The sequence below is a fragment of the Protopterus annectens genome, chromosome 17.part0 (genome assembly GCF_019279795.1).
Source record: "Protopterus annectens isolate FY-2018-M chromosome 17.part0, PAN1.0, whole genome shotgun sequence".
In the NCBI taxonomy this organism is placed as follows: Eukaryota; Metazoa; Chordata; order Ceratodontiformes; family Protopteridae; genus Protopterus; species Protopterus annectens.
Window position 1 is genome coordinate 823,948,921 of NC_056751.1, and position 20,916 is coordinate 823,969,836.

General features: G+C 43.6%; 1 protein-coding gene across 1 annotated transcript in view; it reads left to right on the forward strand.

Annotated features, from left to right (window-relative positions):
• Window positions 1-20,916, forward strand: part of CTR9 (CTR9 homolog, Paf1/RNA polymerase II complex component) — a 1,518,941-nt gene that overhangs the window by 352,017 nt on the left and 1,146,008 nt on the right. Inside the window, exon 6 of the mRNA XM_044059132.1 lies at window positions 8,328-8,476. Within this exon, the coding sequence (XP_043915067.1) occupies window positions 8,328-8,476 (149 nt within the window). The remainder of the gene's footprint in view (window positions 1-8,327; window positions 8,477-20,916) is intronic.

Here is a 20,916-nt window from a genome sequence, read left to right on the forward strand (position 1 = left end):
GCCCTTGGCAAGCTTACACACCTCGGATCCTTTCGTACTTATCAGATCTTTTTGAAAAAGGACCATCTTATTCCTCCGTAAAAATCCACGTTTCAGCAATTTCAGCCTATTTGCCTTCTCAAGTTCCTCTCTTCCTGTCATGTCACGAAGCAGTTCATGAGATAGGTTAGCCACAGTAGGCCCCCATGGAAACCTCGTGTTCCCCTGTGGGACCTCAGTTTCATTTTGGAGAAGATTATTCTTCCAGCTTTCGAAAAGCTGCTTCTTGCAGATATAAAATTCCTGATGTGAAAGAGCTTTCTTACCGGCCTTTACTTCAGCTAGAAGGGTTTCTCAGGCCCTTGTGTGAGGAACATTTCATCATTTTTCACCCAGTGTCTGTCTTAGGATCAAGCCTTCCTTTATACCTAAGGTGGTGATGGTGATGTCTTTAAACCAGACCATACACTTGCCTACATTTTGTCCTAACCTGTAAAACAAGCGAGAACAAATCCTACATACTTTGCTTGTGCATAGGCAACCGTGTTATTGCTTGGACAGAACAAAGATGGTCAGGAAGTCAGACCAGCCTTTTGTGGCTTTTACCTTTAGCTCTGAGGAGAGACCGGTTTCTAAACAAACAGTCTCCAAATGGATCTCCCACTGTATCTAGTTTTGATACAGCCATCATGGAAAAAAGTCTCCAGACCCTGTGAGGTCACACTTCACTAGGGATATTCTGCTGCTTTTCTTAAATGGGTGGTCACAAAGGACATTTTGAAGCTGCTACTTGGTTGTCTGTGCATACCTTCACCAAACAGTATCCTCTTCCAAGTCCAGATCAGGGTTTGCCACTGCTGTCTTGCAGGGCATCCTTTCCTCTTTTCAGCTTTGGGAGCCTTCCCATCAGTTAGGACTACAGCAGTGAAACATGAAGAACATCGTACAGTCGTGTACACGTATCTTAAATGTGGATGTTCGAGTGTATCCACTGTTGCAGTATTCTTTTCCTCCCTCCTTCCCCTCTTGTGTATGGGTTTTTGGGTGGTTCCTGTGTAGTTCTAAGTTGTTCTCTCCTCCTCTGTACGTACTCTGGAGTCTCTGAGCTTACGATGCTCACCTTAGGGACCTGCTTATTGCTCCTACCTGTTGGGGGCAAGAAAGTGCTGAGGTTATAGCGCTAGCCTGACTCTCTATATTCAGACATCATGACCTCAGTCATGGCGTCCACCGGCTTCTGAAGGAGGAGAAAATTATCTGGTAGTCAGGTCAGCCAAGGGCTTCCATAGCAGGAAATCCCATTAGTTAGGACTGCAAGAGTGAGTACACTCAAACATGTACATTTATGGTAAGTATACACAACTGTAAATTTTCCCTGGATCTTGTTTTCTCAGCGCCACTAACCATTCCAGTTTAGGTGTCGGTGATTTCTCATCTGATTCACTCGACCCCATCCCCTTGGATGTTGAGTGAATTTCTGCTCTGTCCACTGTTTCAACCTCTTTGGAGCTGTTTTCTATGTCTGGGTCATTGGTATTCAGATTATCCATACCACTGTCTAACTCAAACCAGTCCAGGTTTTTAGTGTTGGAGCTTGAATCTTGAGTTACATTCAGCACTCTCTCGGTGGAGGAGTAGTTGATGCAGGGGATGGGGCACTTCTGTACTGACAGATTCTGTTTCTGCATTCAAGGCTATGGAGAGTATGATTACCTCTTTTCCTCCCAGGCAAGTAACAAGACTTCCATCAGCACCAGCTACTACTCTGGTGTCCCTTCATTTGTTCTTAACACCTGCAAATCAGTGTTCTCTGATGGAGCAGAGCCATGTCCTTCAGAGATGCTCAGAGTAAATCGACTTTTCTGCAGATTCTGACCAGTTACAACCAGTTACAGCCAGAAATCCCTTAGAAGAGAACATCTAGGAGTATGTGTGGAGGCTCTCCTTCGGAATTCTTAACATCAGATACGGACTTGGATGAAGGAGAGGGTCCCCCTGGTCTCCTCCAGAAGATGACTCCTTTGGTAAGATCCTTGAATTGATGAAACAGAGATGAGCTCTTTGTCATCTGCCCCACCTTCTTGGGACGAGAAAGTACTCTGAAGTATACGGCTCTGCCCCTTCTACATGTTGGGTGGCACCCCCTGCAGACCATCTTAGAGATTTGTTCTCCAGGAGGGCATGGCAAGAGCTAGGTACACCACAGTCAATTCCATGGAAACCTTATAAGATTTTACATCCACATAAGGGTAGGCAATACTGGTCAAAAGGTCCTCTGTTGGATTCCATGACAGTTGCAGGAACCTCAGTAAAAGAGCTCGCATATGAATCTTCAGCTGCCCATCCCACCCAACAAGGTATCTAGGGCTATGTACAAGAAAAGTGTACATACACCTCTGCACCTTTGTCTTCAGAACTTTAAACTGCTTAACACATATGAACTAGTTCCAGAGGGTCCTAGCAAAACAGTCTGTGGATACTTTGGGACAGCCCATGACTCAGGAGTGTAGGAAACGGCAGGAAATCACCCTGAAAACCATGTTTAATATTATCAACCTCTCCATAAGGCTTTATCACAATACAGCAGACAGATGGCAAGGATAGCAGGCTCTGGCTTGACTAGGAGACATTATGTGGCTTCATTTATGTGACTTTACAGATAATTTGAAGACATCCTTTACTTCCACCATTTTCAATGGATCCTTCCTTTTTGGACCAGCAGTTAAGTACAAGTTAATTAGGTACGAGCAGAGTGGGGAAACGTCTGCCCTTGATAGTCAGATTTTAGAATCCTCAAAGTCCTTTTCAAAACCAAGGGTTCAGGGCACCTTTAAAGGAAAGCTAAAATAGCATCTCTGAAGGCTTGCCTATCTCTCATTCTTTGAACGCAGTTGGTTGGCAACTGTCTTGGCACCTTACTGCGTGTATGGAGATATACCAGAGGCTATTCCATACTTTTTCCCCAGAAACCATGGGCAACAAAGCTGCAGTTACTTGACAGCCCCCCCCCCCCCCCCAAAAAAAAAAGTCTGATGCAGTGCAGGAAGTTGTTTCTTTAATGAAAAAGTGAGCCATCCAGGAGGTCCCACCAGACCAGAGAGTTTCAGGAAGATATTAAAGATTCATTTTTTTCCCCCAAAGAAAAACAAGAATGTCAGGCCAGTATTGCATCTCTGCAACTTAAATTTCTCTGAAAAAAGACCCAGTTCAGCACGGTCATGGTATAGTCTATTTTACTATGTCTTAAGGCAAACGATTGGGTGTGCTTGATCTCCAGGACACCTACCTTCATATAATAAAGATTGTAAAGAAGTCCAGGATGTTTCTACATTTTTGAGAATGTGTCAGACTTTTTAAATTCAGAGCCCCGTCCTTTAGACTCGCCACTGTCCTTGGTTGTTCACCACGTAGATGCCGACATCTGTGCAGTCAAGGAAACTTGGTTTAGAGCTGCGGGGAGCACCCCTGCTTTACCAGGCTGTACCTCATTCCACACATTCCGACCCCAAAATTAAGTCAAGAAGACTAAGGGTGGTGGAGTTTCTATCTTCATTTAAAGACAAGCACACCTCCAGACGGGTTTGCCAGCATGATGCACTGGAACTACTCCAGGTGCAACTGACAGTTGGCAAGACACCCATCCAAGCTATGGCCAGCTATAGACCCCCTTCCATGACTCAGGACACCCATTCCGCCTACCTGAATCTACTTAACTCCTTCAAGGTACCCCATAAAACCTAGATCCTTGGTGACTTCAACTACCCCACCATAGACTGGTGAACTATTCCTGTAGTAATGCACTCACCCAACGATTTCTCGACTTCATCAATTCTAATGCACTAGACCAGCTCGTGTCATCCCCCACAAGGGGAGATAACATTCTGGACTTCGTTCTCATCAACATGGGTGGCTGCTGCAACACTCTCATAGTATGCTCTTCCCTAGTGAGATCAGATTATCGATCTGTCTCATTCAAAGTTTCTGCCCCCCCCCCAGCTGTAATAATGCTAAAAAAACTTCTCAAACGCATACTATGACCTCCTAAGGGAGAGTATCAGTAGCTTTCACACCACCGCCTCCCTGAGATAATGCAGGCAACTATGCTGAACAGTATGCCAGTGCAGTATACAGGCACCTGTACAACTGCATAGACTCAACCATACCCAACAGAACTAAAATCTGCTCCTCAACGAAACAAACCTGCCTGGTGGACATCTTCTATCAACAGGCTTTACAACAAAAGGAAAAAACTGTTGTCCAAGGGTAAAAAGGGACAAATTTCAAATTGGAAAAACTCCCTCCTTGGCCTCAACGAGCAAATTAGATCACCACTGAAAACCTCCAAAACCAATTATGAATCGAAACTAGCCTCCGAAACAAAGGGAAACCACAAAGCCTTCTTCAGTTACATCAGGAGCCTCCATGGCAAAGTTCAGGTTTGTTCCAAATTAATACTTAATGGTATTACTTACAGTGATCCTGTTGACGTGGCCAACCTGCTAACAGATAGGTACAGTACAAACTTCACCCCCCTGTCCCTCCCAAGACCCTTTCAACATCACTGATGCATGTCCCGCACCTCACATCTCCGTAGATCAAGTGGTAAAGACCTTATCCAAGGCAAAGAACACAGCTTCCATGCAACCTGATAGTATCCCAGGCTGTATTCTGCACGATCTCAAGCAAGAACTAGCTTCACCATTGAACACCCTGTTCAACCAGCTGAAGTACAGACTTCAATCCAGCAGAGTGGAGAACTGCCATTTTCATCCCTTTGGACAAAGGTGGTGCCACTACTGATCCTGGAACTATTGCCCCATTAGCTTGACAAGTCTAATCTGTAAAACCATGGAGCATATTATTATGGCTGTCATAAACAAGGACATAGGCAATCTTCTAGTACTTGACCCTTCCCAGTTCGGATTAGTCAAGGGCAGATCTTGCCTATTGAACCTGGTTGAATTCTTTGAGACCGTCACCAAGGCCCTGGATTAGGGAAAGTCAGTACATACAGCTTACTTTGACTTGGCCAAAGCCTTTGACACAACCCCCCCCCTCGGGCGTCATCGAAAAGCTAACACAACTTGGTGTAAATCCCCATCTCATCAGGTGGGTGGCCACCTGGATCACAGATAGGACCCACAAAGTCAAAATAGACACCTCCACCTCCAGTAGCAGACCTGTCTCTAGTGGTGTTCCCCCAGGGATCCGTCCTGGGACCCTACTGTTTGGCATGTACTTCTCAGAGGTCCAGGCAAAGATACAAGGCCTGTGGCTGACCAAGTTTGTAGATTACTGTAAGTTGGGTGCTGTCATTGAATCCCCAAATGACGTTAACATACTGCAAGAGGGTCTCACAGCAACAAATGACTGGTGCCACAGTCATGACCTTGAGTTAAACGCAAGAAAATGTATCGTAGCATTCAGCAAAAACATGGCCCATACTGATTACCACATCAGTGACAACCCCCTAAGCACACAGTTTGTGGTGAGAGACCTGGGTGCTCAGGTTGACAGCAGTCTCACATTCAACCATGTAGTGACAGTAGTCAGAAAAGCCTTTCACTTGGTTCATCTCGTAAGTAAAGGAATTGCATCCAGAAAAAAATGAGGTTATTACCTCTCTCTGCGCATCTCTCATTAGACCAATAATTGAGTATAATGCCTCATTTGGTATGTACCTCTCCAAACATTTGCACCAACTGGAAAGGCCAAAGAAATACCTCGCAAAGAGAATCCATGGCCTCCAACACCTGCCGTATGCGGACAGGCTCATATCACACTATTCGGTATCATACAGATTGCTTAGATGTGATCTGCGTCTCACCTACAAGGCAATGTTGGAACCTGCCCTACTAGAGATGCTCCATGTCCATAAGTCTGACTCCTCGAGCATTACCCGCTTGAAAGGCCTTGAATGTAATATGCAACATCAACAAAACCTGCTGGAGAGACAGGTTTGTCTCCCAGAGGCTGTCCTATCTCTGGAATAGACTACCCATACACGTCAGAGTACCTCTCTGACCCTCTTCAAGCTTAACTTTGATTAGTGGATGGGAAACCACAGATTTGTCCCAGAGATTCCACCTGTGTCCCTTATTGACAGGGGAGACCGGTGCTGAGTGAGGATTATTTTTTGGGATAAACTCTTGGTTAGGCTTGTAAGGGACCCAGGCCCATTAGCCTAGTAACCTCCTATGATCCTAAGTACATGGCAGTTGTTGTAGCCCATCTTTGCCTTAGAGGGATTTATGTCTTCCTGTATCTGAAAGATTAAGCCAGATATTACTTTTTGCAGGTTTGACTATCCTTGGGTATTCTGTTCAATTTCCAAAAATCACACTTTCAAACTTCTCTGCAAATGTCCTTCATTTGAAGCCATGTTAGACACAGCATCTTGCCACATAACTCTCTTGGAAGAACATCCACTGTCTGTGAGAAACTCTGTGCAAACCCTGTGCAAACCCTGTATCACCAACAGAGTCCATCATCTCTTCTGGTACTGAAATTTCAATGTTCCACTACCTCGGATACCATATGAGGATACTTAATGGATGCTGTCTACCCAGTGGTCTGAACTAGCAGACCCCTCCCTGCAGTCACAACATAGATCTGTAGCACTCGCTTGAATTGGTGGCCAACATCACCATTCTTGCTGATGGGGAAAGCCATTTGTTTCACCCTCCCCAGCAGCATTTGTGACCATGGATGTCTGTTCCATGAGGTAGTGGTGGGGCATTTCAGGGGGAGGATGGTCCAAAGTCAGTTGAGCCAAACAGAAGCCAATGTTCGCATCATTATTCTGAAGATGAGGGCAGTCCTCTTGTTGCTGGAATTTCAGGACCTCTTTCCCCACATGTGCTAGTGGTGCAGTCAGACAGTGCGTCTGGCCTTACAATCCCATGTGTAGTAAGGAACCTGCTTTCCTGGGGCAGGTGATTAGGGGGCATGCAGTCAGAATATAGTCAGTTGTTTTCATCCATGATATTTTTGGTAGGTGTGATCAGAAATGGGACACACACAAGTTGTCCACTTTTACAGGTCTAGTGAGGTAACTGTGGGAATTGAATGAGCATTCTCAGCAGAGGAACAGACATTTTCCTAAATAACCAAGAGAATACTGAGCTCTTTTTCTTAGGATGCTTCTTCATATTCACTGATTTGTAAAAAAAAAAAAAAAAGACACACACGAAAACACCAGAACATTTCTAGGTGAAATATGACCCATTTCTATGAACTGGAGTTAAAGCATGATCTAAATTGTGTGAAGGACTGATCACTTCTTTCATGAATGTCATGGATAAGAGCTGATTGTTTTGTAATAGCATGTCCTGTAACCATTTGCCTGGAGAAGTGGGCCCCCATACAACATATGAGATTCTAAATTGTTGAATTTTGCAAATGTAAATTAACTTAATTGTATTTTATGTTTTTGGAGCTTTTCTCCCACCGGGTCTCCTCTGAAAACTGGCTACTGGCCCAGTCAGACACCACCCGGTTAACAAATGTAAATCAATAATAATAAGTAATCTGTAGCTACTGCAAAAGTAACCAGGAGAGCAGGTCAGGTAATCACCAAGTTATTCTAAGGTGGTATCCTGCAAAAGTGGACTCGGTTTGTGTCATGAAACTCATTTACTATGAACTGCATTTACAAGATTAAAATGAATACAGATAAAATTGTAATCCTTCAGAAGTAGAAGAGAAGGGAAATGCAGTGGTGAGTTGTAGTGGTTAACCTCTGGCACCGAATATTTCTTCTTGTGACTTCATATGTAAAAGAGTTGTATTCTGGCAGACCATTTTCCTTCACATCAGAAGTCATATGCATGTATGGTTCCATTTTGATCCATCTGATTGGCCAGCTTAGTCAACATGGGCAGTTTTCCAAAGCCTCCCTACTTCTCACTCTTGAAAAAACATAATGCCACATATTCACACGGTTAATAATCTGAAAAAAAGCTCTTGTCCATCAAATAAACTGCAGTAGCTTTGAGAAACTTCGGACTGGAGTGTTTTTATGTTCCTCGAAGCAGAATACTGATCTAGAAGCTTATTAGCAGAGGGATAATTTACTTTGGATATAGTGAACTCTTGGGTTAATCCATCAATGTCTTTGGTAATGGGAGGAGTTCATTTCCACCCCTGAGCATTCTGAAAACTCAGGAATTCAGGTTGGAGAGGCTGAGGTCCACCTTTGTGCAAGTCCTTTGGGTAAGGAGTGCTACTGCAACAGTCATCTTTTTCTTTGAACGTGTACTGCTAGTGTAGGTGTATATCTATATACTAATATTTTCCTTAACTGCTTATTAGCACTTTAACTGACTTTTTATTTTATTTGTTTTTAGCTGAAGTTCGATTAGGTATGGGCCATTGTTTTGTGAAGCTAAACAAGTTAGAGAAAGCTCGCTTAGCATTCAGTCGAGCTTTGGAATTGAATCCACAGTGTGTTGGTGCTTTGGTTGGATTGGCTATCTTGGAACTTAATAACAAGGAGGTAAGTGTGACAGTGTGACAGATAACCTTACTCAAATTCTAGTTCCCATAATTCCAGTAGCATACTTTTTTTCAATGGGGAGGTAAAAATGCATTTCAAAGGTCTTGTACAAGACTTGCAAGCTTTTTTAATTTATGGAGTGTTTCATCTTTCTCAGTACATAGTATAGATTTGCATTTTTACTTATATTCTGTTTCACTGTAACATTGAGATAATACAAGAACGGTTTGCTTCTTTTGTCATTCAGACAGCTACAAAAATTCTTTATTTTATAGTAATGTCTTTGAACTGTAAATTTGCAGAATTTGCTTTGTACAGTAGAACATATATGATGAATTAAGTGTTTTTAGCGGAATTTTTAATTTAGATTGCATGTTTGTCTTAACTCATATTTTTACGTTTTCGTGCAAATGACAGCACATTAGTTTGCTAAATAAAGTTCTGTCCCCAGAGGAATGTACACAAGTGATTTCCATATTTGTTTTTGTTGCTCACTGCCGTATAACCATTCATTTTGTTGGGGGGGGGGGGCAGCTAATGCCTTCATATACCTAAAAATCAGTAGACTGCTTAAGGCAAACATCTATCCCTTTGGTATAGCTTAATGGTGCAGAGATAGATGTGACTATAAGCCAGACTTGGTCATTAATCATTGAGTTGCTGATATGCTGGATGTGCCTACCGCTGGGGGGTAAAAAAAAAAAAAAAAAAAAAAGCTAATGTTGGCTTACCCATCTTGGGGGAGGGAGAGGAGGGTGACACATTCTGCACCATGTAAGACTATTGGATGTGGGTGTGTTAACAGGCAGTGTAAAGGCTGAGCACAAGTACATAAACAATTCCATGAATAAAAATGTACATGTGGTAGTGTATGCTGGTCAGAGGGCCTTGTGTTGTGGGAGCCACACTCATCCATGCTGCTGCAGGGTATAACAGGTTTAGAACAGAGGCAGAAGGAAATCTAATGATATCCTGACGGTCTCCTTTCCTGATGTACTGGCTACAGGGAAAGCTGATGGACATCAGACCGTGATGTGTATAAAAAGAGAGCACCTCTGCTGTTGTGGATTATTCATTATAATCTCAAAAATAAAATTTTTTTGTGTGTGGATTACTATTGCAGTAGTCCTTACTACTGGGACTTCCTCTGCAGAATGCATGATGTTCTGGCCTTACTTCCAGAGCTTAGTGCCTTTCCCTTACAGCTGGATAGATGTCCACCTCTCAGTGTTGTTGACATACTTCCTTTATAAAGCTGACTTTCGTTTGTGCCTTTTTACATATCTTTTTTATCCAATTCGTTGATTATTTCTTGTGTATATTCATAATCTGTCATTGTTTAACCTGCTCCAGAGCTAAGCCAGGTAAGTACCCTGTTGAGTTTTTTCTTATTGTTACTATTCATTGTGTTTTATTATTTATTATTATTATTTTGGTATTAGCAGGGTTGGACACCAGGTCAGATATTGTAGGGTTTGTTCACCTCTAAGAAAGAAGGCAGCTACTCTTGTGGTAGACAGCTCTGTACAAGAATTACTGCAGTTTATGCTTTTTTCTGTTTAGGTCCCAAATGTGATACCGAGAGTTGCAGAGTCTCTCAAAGCTTTGGGCCAAAAACACTTTTGAGACGCGAGGTGTGCCCTGAGTCACTTGCATGGGTTGTAGTTCACTGACATCTGGCTGGGGTACCAAACCTTTACCTTCATACATCCAGACGATGATCTCAGCTCATAGGCATGTGTTTGTAGAAGCAGACATACGTAAGAGATCCCCATACTGTCTCGCTCCCAGCCCAAGTGCAAGTTGTTGTACTTGAAGGACTGTAATCATTTGGTTGTGATAGCTTCACTTGCCACATCAGATAAGTGTCCCATTGGGGAACCTTCTAATTTCTTGTGTGTTTTGCTTATAGTTGTTAGATGTCAGCTAGGAGAGAAGTGTGAGTGTGGTACACAAGTTCCATACAAAGACTTAAACACTAAGTGCCTGTTCTGTCTAGACACTGAACATGAATATAAATCCTGTTCCAATTGCCAGTTCTTAGTTCCAAAAACCCTCCAGTGTAGGCTGTCCACCCTTAAATACTGTTCCTGAGACCCAGCATCTAAAATGCTTGGCCCAGTCCAGTATGACAGAATGCTTAGACATAGGCCTCCTGCCTAAGAAAATGTTTGAGACCAAGAGAAGATTCTCCAGCTATCATTTTGGAGTTGGACGTACCCGCTGAGATGGTTGAGCCCATGGTACGCAGTCAACTTATGAGTCCTCAACCGAAACTTCACTGGTGGCAGCTATGGTTTGTGAGGCCTTGCAGATGGCAGTGTCCTCCAGACCATGAATAATTGTATCTCAGGGCCCTCAAGGAATTCCTCAGAGCCTTGTGTGGTTAGAGATCGCTGGAACCCTGATAAAAATGTGCCAATGTTCAGAACCTCCTAAGCTTCCTCAGGCAGACGTCACCCCAAAAAATAAAAAAAGAAAAACTTGAACATTCAGCATCCCCTTCTGCATTAAGGGATAAAGAATGGCTTGATTTTTCTCAGGAGCTTTTCAAGTTTATCTTGTCTTTAAAGCTTCCTTCCTGTATGACTTCTCAAACCAGTCCCTGTAAACAGACCTTAGATTCCGCTTTCTCTGAGGAATGGATAGGGGTTTGGATCTTTCCCTTGATTATTTGGCCCAGTTGCACTCCCTAGAACAAATTTTATCAGATGAGGGAGATTCACTCTCTCCAAACTTTCCCCTAGAAGAGGCCTCCTTTGGAGAAATCTTACAAAGCATGATGAAATATTTTGAATGGCAGTCTTGACAGGTGGCTGAGGTGCAAAAGAGATACCACGGTTTATTGGAGATGGGCACCCCTGCTCCTCCTCTAGTTCCCCCTGTGTTTCAGGCTTACCTGGGTGCCTTTCAGTCCAGATGTTCTTCGTGTTTCAGTGTTGCAGTCATTACATTTGGGTAATCTGCTGGCAGGTTGCCCTCAGTCGGCCTGAATATCAAAGTCTTGGGTCCTGCGTCGGTTGCTGTCTCCTCTTCCATGACGTCAGGGGTATAAAACATGCAGCCAACGCCATTTTATTCCGTCTTTCTTGACGCACGGTGCCTGAAGCAGAAGCAGTTCGCAAGTGCCGGTCGGCCAACTCCTGATATTTTCGCATTCGAGTTTCAGAACCAAAGTCTTCAATTAAAGCTAAGTACCCCGTTGGGGAAACTTTTTCTTGCTCCTTACCGATGTCCGTAAACGTTAACAAATGCATTACTTGTGGGAAGCAAATACCTCATAAGGATTTTCATTTGTACTGTATTCCTTGCCTAGGCCCAGATCATAATGTGCCTTGCTGTCGGTTTTGTGATGGATTTGACCAATGCACTATTAAGCATCGGTATATTTTTGCTTCAAAATATTTTGGATCCAGATTGAATTTCCCAGAAATGTCGTCTGATAGCAATCCGACTACCAGAGTACACAAAAAACGCAAAGAAAAAGACAGAGACAGACCGTCTAGGTCCAAAACCGACGATGAAGCTTCTCCTAAGCCAGTCACCGGTACTCAGTGAGGCGCTTTCGCAGCCCCTGATACCCGCTACCTTTGAGTCGCAGACCTCTACTGAGACCCATGCGGAGTCTGGTATGCCGGGAGATTCTCAGAGTATTGAACCCGCGGATGTCTCTCCTTCGGATGGGTCTGCAGCCGCTGAGCAGGCACCGGCTTCTGAGGGTGTTTTCAGGCCTAGCATTTTTATATAAAACAGACGCCAGCTTCAAAAACAAAATCAACTTTTAAGTCTAAAAAAACGACGCATGAGCCACGTGCTCAGGCCCCTATGCCTAAAAAACAGATGATCAAAATGACTGAGGACTTAATTATCTTGATCAGGGGTTCCCACCCCCCCCCCGCTAAGAGGCCTAGGTAAGACACTGATTATGAATCTCCAGATCAGGTTTCTATTTCTTCTGATTCCTCTTCTGATCAGGAATTTTCTATTCCACCCTATGAGGATTCAGATGCAGAAGAATCCATTCCATCTGCATCTCCTCCTGAGGATTAGTCTTTTGGAGAAACTTTGCATGCTTTAAGGGAACATTTTCATTGGGAGAGTCTGGATTTCTCTGAGTCAAAAAAGAGGCTTAGGGATTTCCTTCTTCTTCCTCAGCATAGGCCTTTGGCTATACCTCCTGTATTAGACATTGTTGATGTGTTTTCGTAGTCAAGCATGACTCCTGTTTCCCTACTTCCGGCTCCAAGTAAGCCCAACAGATATTACAGGGTTCCTGACTCCCACAAATTTCTATTCAAAAATCCTACTGCTGATCCTGAAACGTCTCACAGGGTCCCAAAGGTGTAAAGGCCTCTACAGGTAAAAATCCTATCCCCTCTGATAGAGATTCCAGGGCACTGGATAGATGGGGAAAGAAGGTTTATACTTCTGCAACCTTGGCAATTAGGGCCTTAAACTGCCAGTTTCATATGCTTAAATATCAACAGCATGTTATGGGCCTATTGAAACAGAAAATGATGTTGATTTCTGATTGTGTGGAAAATAAAGAATTATAGGAATTATTGCATGCAGCAGAACAGGTTGGAAAGCATACTTCTGCAATGTGGTTTTGATTCCTTGGAGGGCCTCTTGCAGGGCCACAGTTACTGGATCTGTGATTAGAAGACATGCCTGGCTCAAGGAGCAAAATCTGCCTGATCATGTTAAAGCTAAATTGTTGGATGCACCTTTACAGCATGATACTCTGTTTGGTAATAAGGCAGAAGAGGTTTTAAAGAAAATGGAAGACAGAGCTAAATCTATGCAAACTGTAAAAGATTTCTTACAAGTGCAGCCACCCAGATTCAGTAGGCACTGGCCTACTAAAAATTGGTCCTTTTTGTGTGTCCAACAGAGCCTCTCAAGGCAAATCCAGGTGCTCAAAAGGCTCTAGATACCAATCGCAGGGTTCTTACAGATCAAAGCAGTGGGGTGCTTCTACCTCCAAATCTGGAAGAAACAAAGCACAACTGTACAAGTAAGCAGTCTCACCAAGCACTTATCTTTTGGCAGCCCCCTTGGGGGGGAAATTAGGACTTCATGCTCAAAATTGGCAGTTAATTACCCAGGACAAGTGGGTATTAAATATAGTATCCCAGGGGTACAGATTTCATTTCCATACTTTGCCAATTCCAAACGGTTGGCCAAATCTGCCACAAAATCAATGGGCAGAGGCTCAGAAACAAGTTATGTCCCTCATGGATATGGGGGCTATTCAGCCGGTACCAGAACAGGAAAAAAGGGCAAGGTTTTTATTCAAGACTGTTCCTGGTACCCAGAAAAGATGATGCCTGGTGTTCAATACTGGACTTATCGATTTTGATCTTGGACATTCCAAAATTCAAAATGCTAACTTTACAACAGCTACTACCCATGCTGGGCAAGAACGCTTGGTTAGTGACTCTAGACTTGAGGCATACCTGCATATCCCAATAAGGGAGTCGTGCAGAAGATACCTCCACTTCAAGGCAGGTTTTATGCATTACCCATTCTCTGCACTGCCCTTTGGCTTATCTACTGTGCCCAGGGTCTTTACAAAGTTTCTGGCACCAGTAATTGCATTTTGCAGACAAAGAAGCATACAAATCTATCCTTACTTGGATGACTGTCTCATTCAAGCATAAAACAAGGACATTCTTCTCCAACATCTGGCGTTTGTAAAAAGGCTTCTAACATGCCTAGGGTACACAATAAACAAAGAAATCACAACTGGTACCCTCTCAAAAAAATGACATTCCTGGGTGCAAGCTTGAATACAACTGCCCAGATGGCTTACCTTACGCCAGACAAAGGCAACTGACTATATACTTCAAACAGATGGCAGCAAAAACCCAGTTATCTGTAAGACAAATTCTGCAGGCTTTGGGGTTCCATGGCATCCTGCATTCTACTAATTCCATATGCAAGACTGCATATGAGGAAACTTCAATGATATCTAAAAAGTTTATGGAGTCAACAGTGTCACAGTCTGGAAACAATGATTCCTCTCATTCCCTGCCTACAACAGGAGTTTCTTTGGTGGGCAGAGACTTGTCACCAAAACAAGGGACGGTCATTCACTCTACCCCCTGCCACCCAAATCCTAACTACAGACTCATCAGACTATGCTTGGGGGGGCCCACCTGGCGGGGGGATGCATTCAATGCATCTGTATATCAACCAGAAAGAGATGCTAGCTGTTCAGAATGCCCCGACAGCCTTCAAGGACTTACTTCATCCAGGACAACTACTGATAAAGACGGACAACACCACAGTTATGTGATACATAAACAAGCAGGGGAGTACACATTCCTACCCCCTTTGCAGACTAGCCATAGCTTTGTGGGACACAGCCTTGACTTACCAAGTACATCTTCAAGTTCAATTCCTGCCAGGAAAACAAAATACTCTGACAGAATACCTAAGCAGAAATCTTGTGGACCCTCACGTGTGGAAAATGGATCCACAAGTCTTCAGCATGGTAACACATAAATGGGGGAGCCCAGACATAGATCTATTTGCCTCTCCCCAAAATTATCAACTGGACAAATTCTGCACAAGGACTTATCACAGACAAGCATAGAAAGTGGATGCCCTCTCCTTCAGTTTGAAAAACATATCCGTCTACGCCTTTCCTCCTCTGCCTTTTCTCCCCAAGGTGTTACTAAAGGTCAGACAGGAAAAGCCAAAAATGATCCTAATTGCTTCGGACTGGCCTCACCAGCACTGGTGCCAAATTCTAAGGAATATGTCTCAACTCCCTCCTTGGTACTTGCCTCAAATACCTCATCTGCTGTCTCCGCAGAACAATCAAATTCTGCACACTCCACTCCAAACTCTGAACCTGGCAGCAGCATGGCTGATCATGTAATTATTCAAACAACACCTCTCAGTAAATCTGTGATGGATGTCATTTTGGAAGCCAAAAGGCCTAGTACTAGAAAATCTTACGATGATAAATGGAAGAGATTCTGTGCTTGGAACCAAGCACAAGGAACGGACACAGCAAAACCAAATATTCCTCAATTTTTACAATACTTGACTGAGATGCTTGACGAGGGCCTATCTTTTTCTTCAATAAAAATCCATGCCTCTGCCATCTCGGCTCATTACAACACAGAGCCTCCCATCTTTTCTCATCCTCTGCTAAAACAGTATCTTAGAGGGGCCAAAAATTTAATGCCTCCCAGAAGATCACCAGCTCCTGCGTGGGGCCTCAATTTTGTGCTGGAAAAACTCACCCTGTCTCCTTTTGAACCAGCAGCTACTGCGGATATAAAGTTTTTACCTTGGAAAACAACTTTCCTTTTGGCAATCACTTCAGCAAGAAGAGTTTCAGAACTACAGGCCCTCATGGCTGTGGAGCCTTTTATTACATTTTACCTGGACAGGGTGTCCCTCCGGCCCAATCCTTCCTTTATGCCTAAGGTGGTATCCAGTATTGCTCATAACCAAACTATTTACTTGCCAACATTTTACCCAAATCCGCAGAACAAGGGGCAGCGGATTCTGCATTCATTGGACATACACAGACAACTAAGATTCTACTTAAACAGGACCAAATCTCTAAAAGTCTGAGCAACTACTGGTGGCATTTGCTGCAGGATCAGAGGGGAAGGCTATATCAAAGCAGACTATTTCTAAGTGGATAAGCCACTGCATTCGTTTCTGCTACTTGCATGATGGTAAACTGGTGCCCAAGGGAATCAGGTCACATTCCACCAGGGCTGCCTCTACCTCAGCAGCCTTTCTCAGAGGAGTTCCAGCCAAAGACATTCTAGAAGTTGCTACTTGGAGCTCTGTTCATACTTTTACAAAGCATTATCATTTGCCTCTCTTCTCTAAGTCCCGGGCAGGCTTTGCCACTGCAGATGTTCTTCGTGTTTCACTGTTGCAGTCATTAAATTTGGGTAACCTGCTGACAGGTTGGCCTCAGTTGGCCTGAATTCCAAAGCCTTGGGTCCTGCGTCGGTTGCCTTCTTCTCTTCCATGACGTCAGGTCGTCAGGAGTGTAAAACATGCAGCTGACGCCATTTTCTTTAGTCTTTCTTGCCACACAGTGCCCGAAGCAGAAGCATTTCGCAAGTGCCAGCCGACTACTGAAATATTCGAGTTTCAGAACCGAAGGCTTCACTAAAGCTAAGTACCCCGCTGGGGAAACTTTCTTCTTGCTTTTTACCGATGTCAGAAAAAGTTAATAATTGTATTACTTGTGGAAAGCAAATACTTCATAAGGATTTCCATTTATGCTGTATTCCTTGCCTAGGCCCTGATCACAGCGTGCCTGGCTGTCGGTTTTGTGCTAGATTTAACCAACGCACTATTAAGCGTCTGTATATTTTTGCATCAAAGTATTTTGGAAACAGATTTAACTACCCAGAAATGTCGTCTGATAGTAATCAGACTACCGGAGTACATAAAAAACGCAAAGAAAAGGACAGAGAAAGGCAGTCGAGATCCAAAACCGACGACAAAGCTTCTCCTAAGCCAGTCGCTGGTACTCAGTGAGGCGCATTCACAGCCCCTGATAACCGCTACCTTTGAGTCGTAGGCCTCTACCGACACCCATGTGGAGTCCTGCATGCCGCAAGATACTCAAGGTATTGGACCGATGGCTGTTTCTCCCTCGGATGGGTCCGGACCTGCTGAGCAGGCACCGGCTTCTGAGGGTGTATTCAGACCTCAACATTTTTATATCAAACCGCCAAAAGCTGCAAAACCAAAGACTAAAGCAACTTCGAAAACTAAAAAACTGACGCATGAGCCATGTGCACAGGCCTCTATGCCTAAAAAACAGATGATCAGAATGGCTGAAGACCTTATTACCTTGATCAGGGGTACCCATCCCCCTCCTGATAAGAGGCCTAGGCAAAATTTATTTATTTATTTATTTAAATTTGTTGACCGGGAGTGTCCGACTGGACGTGGGTCCATTTTCAGCGGAGGCCCGGGGAGAAAAGCTCCACAGTAAAATAAACAGACAGTAGTTACATTGGATTACATAGCGATTAACAATTTAATATAGAAATTACTTACAACATATTTACAGATGAAGAACATAGTACATCAGTAGACAACTAGAATCTTTATCTGTGAAGTACATAACGGGCATTAACAAATGTAACAATGAGAAGTTCCTGCTGTATAATAAGTACTAGGCTTATGAGCATCTGAGCTTGCTATCATCAAGGTAGTTAGTGGAGGTGAAAGAAAGGTAGTAGTTGGATGGGGTGGATGACATTAGAGTGGGAGTTGCAAGGGCATAGCCAGCATGTTTTAGGTGCGCTTTTAATAAAGTTTTGAAGTTGGTGCATGATGGTACGGAGGTAATTGTGGGTGGGAGTGAGTTCCATAATTTGGCTATGGCGCAAGAGAATAGTGCTTCACCAGCAGAGTTATTGGCTTTAGTGATCTGCAAGTGATTTTTGTTGCTGGATCTTAGTGGTCTGGTGGTGCGATAGGGTTGGAGTATATTCTGGAGGGATGGGACATTTAGTGGATGGTTTACTAGTTTGTGGGTGCGTGAGAGTTGATACCACTGAAGGAGGTGAGGGAGTTCAAGCCAGCCCAGTTCAGCAAGTGAGAGACAGTGGTGACTACGGTAGGATGCCCCTGTGGCGAATTTGGCGATTTTGTTGTAGCAGGTCTCTAGCTTGTTTAGATCACATTGCCTTAGGTTGGTATATACTGGAGAGGCATAAAGTAGGGTGGAGATAAGGTGGGAATTTGCTATTGAAATCTTTGCTGCTTTGGTGAGAAATTGTTTATTTCTGTAAAATGCTCCTAGTTTTTGTGAACTTTTTTTATGGTCATGAATATGTGAATGTCAAATTTTAGTTTGTCTATTTCCACTCCTAGCAATTTGGTGTGTTCAGTTGGGTATATAGTGGTGTTGTCTTTTGCTGTGATGTTAAAGTGAGAGTTGTTCTGAGTATGTTTGGTGGGTTGGAAGATGAGTAGTTTAGTTTTGTTTGGGTTGAGTATTAATTGGGCATCGGATAACCATGTTTCAACAGAGGAAAAGGCTTCCTGTGTGACTTTTTGCAGTTTGGGTAGGGACTGGGCTGAGCAGATGATGGTTGAGTCATCTGCGTATTGGATGAGTGTGCCATGTTTGGTGGCAGAGGCTAGATTATTGGTGTAAACAGAGAAGAGTAGGGGTCCAAGGATGGATCCTTGGGGAACCCCTATGGAGACAGGTAGTTGGGGAGATATGTCATTCTGCCATACAACGGATTGTTGGCGGTCAGACAGGTAACTCTGAAACCAGTTGGTGACTGATTGTGAGAAGGATAGGTTATTGAGGACAGAGATAAGTTGTTTGTGTGGGACCATGTCAAATGCTTTAAATAGGTCTAGGAAAGTAGCAGAGGAGAGATAGCCATTGTTTTTATGCTGAAGGATAGTGTTAGTAAAGGAGAGTAAGGCAGTGGTGGTGCTATGGTTTGGTTGGAAACCATGCTGAGTACTGGAAAGGAGGTTGTTAGTAAGGAGGTAGTGTGAGACCTGAGAGTGTATGCATCTCTCTAGTATTTTGGAGAGTGGAGAGAGAATAGCTATGGGGCAGTAATTGGTTAGTTCTGCAGAGGGTCCGCCTTTGTGGAGGGGAATTATATGTGAGACTTTCCACAATGTGGGAACGTAACTTTCTGACAGAGATCGGTTAATCAATATGGATACTGCGTAGGCCAGAGCATCAGCTGCGATTTGTAGGTATTCACTTGGGAGGTTGTCTGCTGCTAATTTGGTGGGTTTAAGTTTAGTTAAGAGTTTTTTTATGTTGGGGGTAGGTACAGGAGAAAAAGAGAAGGCAGTGGGGAGATTACTAGTTGAAGGTGTGGGTTGAAGGGGAGGGGGGTTGTGTTGTTTAGCTAGTGATAGTATGGTTTGGGTGAAGTGTGTGTTGAATGAGGTAGCAATATTTTCTGAGGAGTGAGGGATGTTAGGAGGAGGGGTACTGACTTTACCTGGGTGGAGGGTGGAGTTTATGGAGGACCAGAATTGTTTGGGGCTGTGTTGTGAGGAGTCTAGGGCAGACTGGTAGTATTGGAATTTGTCCCGTTTTATTAGCTTTTTGACTCTATTGCGTAGTTCTAGGAATTTCTGTCTAGCTGCGGGGGTTTTGGTTTTGTGCCAGTGCTCCCAGGCTTTATGCCTCTTTTTCATTTCTGACTTAGTGGTTTTCTGTAGCCATGGGGAGGGTTGTGCTTTGGTTCTGGAAAATCTTATGGGGGCATGGTAATTAAGGATGTTCAGGAAGGTAGTATTAAAAAATTCAACTGCGTCATCTAGACTGAGGTACTTTAGAGCATGCCAGTTACAGTCTTTGAGGGATGAGATGAATGTGAGTGGGTTAAAGTTTATTTTTTTACGTATTTGATGATAGATGACAGGTTTAGCTTGGTACAGGTATTTTTTGAGTAGGAATGTTGGGGAGTGATCACTGAGGCTATCTGATAAGCAGCCTGTTATATATGACTGGGGGTTCTTACTGACTAGTATCCAATCCAGGGTAGTGTGCTTGCTGGAGTTTTTATTTATCCTTCTTGGTGACTGGACTAGTTGGGTGAAGCCATGAAGGTGTACATGATGGGTTGGATTGTTGCCAGAACGGGATTGCCAGTCAATATTGAAATCATCTAAGATGATAGTTTCTTGGGGGAGGTGGTGGGTAGACTAGCTGAGGAGGTTTTCTAGTGGGGGGATGTTTTTGCCAGGTGGGAAGTAGCATCCAATTATGTTGATGGTTTTGTTTTGGTTAATTTTGAGGTTGGTATATATTATTTCTTCATTGCCTATTGGCATATAAGATGGTGATTATGAATCTTCAGATCAGGTTTCTATTTCTTCTGATCAGGAGTTATCTGTGCCTCCCTATGAGGATTCTGCTGCTGAGGAATCTATTCCATCTGCATCTCCTCCTGAGGATTATTCATTTGGAGAAACCTTGCATACTTTGAGGGAGCATTTTCACTGGGAGAGTCAAGACTTCTCAGAATCAAAAAAAGAGGCTTGGATTTCCTTCTTCTCCCTCAGCACAGGGCTTTAGCCATTCCCCCTGTTTTAGACATTGTGGATGATGTGTTTTCGGAGTCAAGCTTGTCCCCTTACTCCTTACCTGCGGCTCCCAGTCAGCCTGGCAGATATTACAGGGTCCCTGACTCTCACAAATTTATATTTAGAAACCCTGCTGCTGATCCTGAAACTATTTCACAGGGTCCAAAGGGAGTTAAGGCCTCAACAGCAAAAAATCCTACCCCCTCTGACAGAGATTCAAGGGCACTGGACAGATGGGGGGAAAAGGTTTATACGTCTGCAACCTTGGCAATCAGGGCCTTTAAACTGTCAATTTCATATGCTTAAGTACCAACATGTTATGGGATTGCTGAAACAGAAAATGATGTTGATTTCAGAATGTGCAG